Below are 3,133 nucleotides of genomic sequence, written 5' to 3' on the forward strand. Positions count from 1 at the left end.
ATTTTAAAAATAAAATAATTATTTACTAAATTAAATATTATTTGAGAAACTAAAAACATTATTAATATCTAAATTAATTTTTATTATTAATAAATAGTTTATAAAAGTTTTTATTATTAATAAATAATTTATAAAAGTTTTTATTATGATAACTTAATATTTTACTCTCTTTTTTAGTTGTGTTTTTTTTTATAGTAAAAATATCCATACAGTCTATAACTGAAATCTATTATCGAATTACAATTAAAAAAAAATATTTATATGAAAATTAATCTTTTTCAACATGATGGTCCTCATATGAAGGAGGAGTGGGTTTGTGAGGTTAAGGGGTTTGTGGTAGTTGCACTCAAACATCATGAAACCATGCCCGATAGGATCAGCAAATTACCCGACGCAGTTCTTTCTCACATTCTCTCTTTCCTCCCAACCACCGCCGCTGTCGCCACCACCGTCCTCTCCAAGCGCTGGAACACTCTCTGGCGCTCATGTACCACTCTCAGCTTCGACGATTTCCAATACATCTTCAACAGCCACGCCTATTGCCGCTTCGTTCAGTCCGTTTACGCGGCAATCCTCTTGCGCGATTGGCATCACACCGTCCAATCATTCAACCTCAGGTGTCGCTCTTCTCTTTGCGACCCCATCAATATGAGAGTCTGGATCAACACCGTGCTGCAACGCGGGGTTCAGCACCTCTGCCTCGCGAACTACTTCTACTTGCCCACCGCCGTCCTCACCTGCAAAACCCTCGTCGTTCTCAAGCTCGATCAGTTCTTGGTTAAGGCTTTCTCGACCGTTGATTTTCCTCTCCTTAAAATCATGCATCTCAGAAATCTAGAGTTCTCAGACCACCGACATTTCGCCGAGTTTGTTTCTGCGGCTCCGAATCTCGAGGACTTGGAGGCCGTCGATTTGACTTTTCGCTGCCGTGCGGTTGAAGGGAGCTTTAAGAATTTGCCCAAGTTAGTTAGGGCAACTATCTCGAAAATGGATGTTCCGCTGGCAGTTGTTACTGATGTTCGGTTTCTGCGCCTGAATTGGGTAATCAACACGTGATCAGTGATTTATCTGTCGTTAGTTTTATTTCTAAGGAAAATGGACTTCCTCGCGATTCTATTGCTGAAATTAACTTATTTTTTTCAGATGGATGCTGAAGTGAAAGAGTTTGTTCCAAACCGCGGGTTTAATGTGTTTCGCAACTTGATTCAGATTGAATTTGGTTATAAGAATTATACTAAAGACTGGGTGGAGGTACTCGAAATGCTCAAGTTTTTCCCCAAGCTTCAAGTTCTTACCGTTGACAAGGTTTGATGAGTTATTCCTTCTTTGATGATTTCTGTTTCATTAATTCTAAGTTTGGACAACTTTCTATAAGAACTTTTGAGAAAAACATGAAAGTAAAATATATATATTTTTTAAATTAATTTATTTATAAACTAATTTGTACATAATTTAATCTGTTGGAGGAACTTCTTTAATTGTTTGAACAACATGGCAATGCACCCTTTTATATATAATACACATTACATAGAAGTTGGTTATTGCAAACAAATCAGGAAACTAACTGCAATCCAAAAATTTCTCAAGAATTGTTATTTAATTTACTGCTTTTTGTCATTTGTTCTCATGTTTGTATTGATTTTACTTTGTGCATACTGTGAACAGATGTCTGTTGATTCCTTGCCTCAAGGTGAGGAAGGAGAAGATTGGACATACCCACAGGATGTTCCTCTGAGCAGCATTTCGTTACACCTTAGAGTGTGTTCGTTTAACAATTATAAAGGTTCGAAAGGTGAGTTACGATTTGCAGAATATATTATGGGGAATGCACTACATTTGCAGATCATGTCAATTTCCAGCAACATTCATGCAAAACAAGAGCAAAAGTTCAAAATGATTCAAGAATTATCTCTCTGTACAAGGCGTTCTGCGAGTTGTAAGCTTATATTTAATTAGTTTAAGACCCGAGAAGTTGCAAGTAGTTCACTAGCATCCTTTGAGACTCAAATACTTCTCTTAAATGGCGTGTTCGTGTCGGACACACATATCGATGTCGACACTCATACGATACTCGTAAAAAACTTATCGGTGAAGTATTCAATTCAAAAAATATTTGTTAGATTTTTAAAAATTCTAGCACCGTTTTAACACAATTTTAAAAAGGATTAATACAATAATTTTCTAAAAACTCAAATTTATTGTATAATTTTTTATCATAATTATAAAAATAAGGAACAAATTCTTTTGAACTAGTCATGAAAAACATCTTTCTGCTCCCAAAAAAATCCGAAACATACTTGTGTACATATATATTTATTGTCCATTTATATAATTAATAATTATATAATACAGAGATTCGCGTCCCCGTATCCTACATTTTTAGAGATTATACGTATCTCTATGTGTGTATTCGTGTCGTGTTAGTATCTGTATCCGAGTTTGTGCTACATAACTGGCATCTAACTTCTTATTTATCAAATTACCAACCTTTCTCATGAATGTTTGCAATATGAGTAATATGAGTCATGGTTATAAAATCCACATTCGTGAATTTTTTTTTATCAGCAAAAGATTAATTAAATTAAAAAGGACCTCTAACAAAGCAGAACTGTGGGTTATGACTCACATTTTCCGTTTTCTTGACATAATTGGGAGGTTACTTACCACAATTAATTGTTATCAAAGGGAGGTTACTTACCATTAATTATTTTTATTATTGTTGTCTCCTAGAACCACTATATATAGTGACTTCCTTCAAGCAGTGTAACACACAAACAAATAGCAACATACACTTGTTTCCTCTCTCTTTTCATATACTCTCTATCTCTTCCCTTGGGTGTAAGTGTTTAACCCATATAGAGAGAATTTGTTTTGGAGCTACTTATCTATTAGCCTGAGAGGAATTCATTGTACTCCCAGTACCATTATAGTGGAAGTTTTGACTCTCTCGCCGGTGGTTTTTTACCTCTATTTAAAGGAGTTTTCCACCTAAAAATTTCTGGTATCATTCTCATTTTCCTTGTTACTTTAATTTCTCATAATCTTTGGTTGAAATTATCACACTTCCACACACGGTATCCCTACAAATTGGCATCGGAGCTTTTTCGATAATTCAACCAGGATCTATTGTTCA

The 3,133-nt window shown here is 35.0% G+C and overlaps 1 protein-coding gene across 1 annotated transcript; it reads left to right on the forward strand.

Annotated features, from left to right (window-relative positions):
• Nucleotides 1–291: 291 nt before the first annotated feature.
• Nucleotides 292–1,940, forward strand: LOC137824730 (F-box protein At4g09920-like). Its single transcript, XM_068630402.1, has 4 exons — nucleotides 292–1,041; nucleotides 1,144–1,305; nucleotides 1,666–1,792; nucleotides 1,843–1,940. Exons 1-4 carry the CDS (start codon nucleotides 298–300, stop codon nucleotides 1,938–1,940), a joined length of 1,131 nt encoding a protein of 376 aa, XP_068486503.1. The 5' UTR covers nucleotides 292–297.
• Nucleotides 1,941–3,133: the final 1,193 nt, after the last annotated feature.

Source organism: Phaseolus vulgaris, chromosome 8 (genome assembly GCF_000499845.2).
Source record: "Phaseolus vulgaris cultivar G19833 chromosome 8, P. vulgaris v2.0, whole genome shotgun sequence".
NCBI classification, from domain to species: domain Eukaryota; kingdom Viridiplantae; phylum Streptophyta; class Magnoliopsida; order Fabales; family Fabaceae; genus Phaseolus; species Phaseolus vulgaris.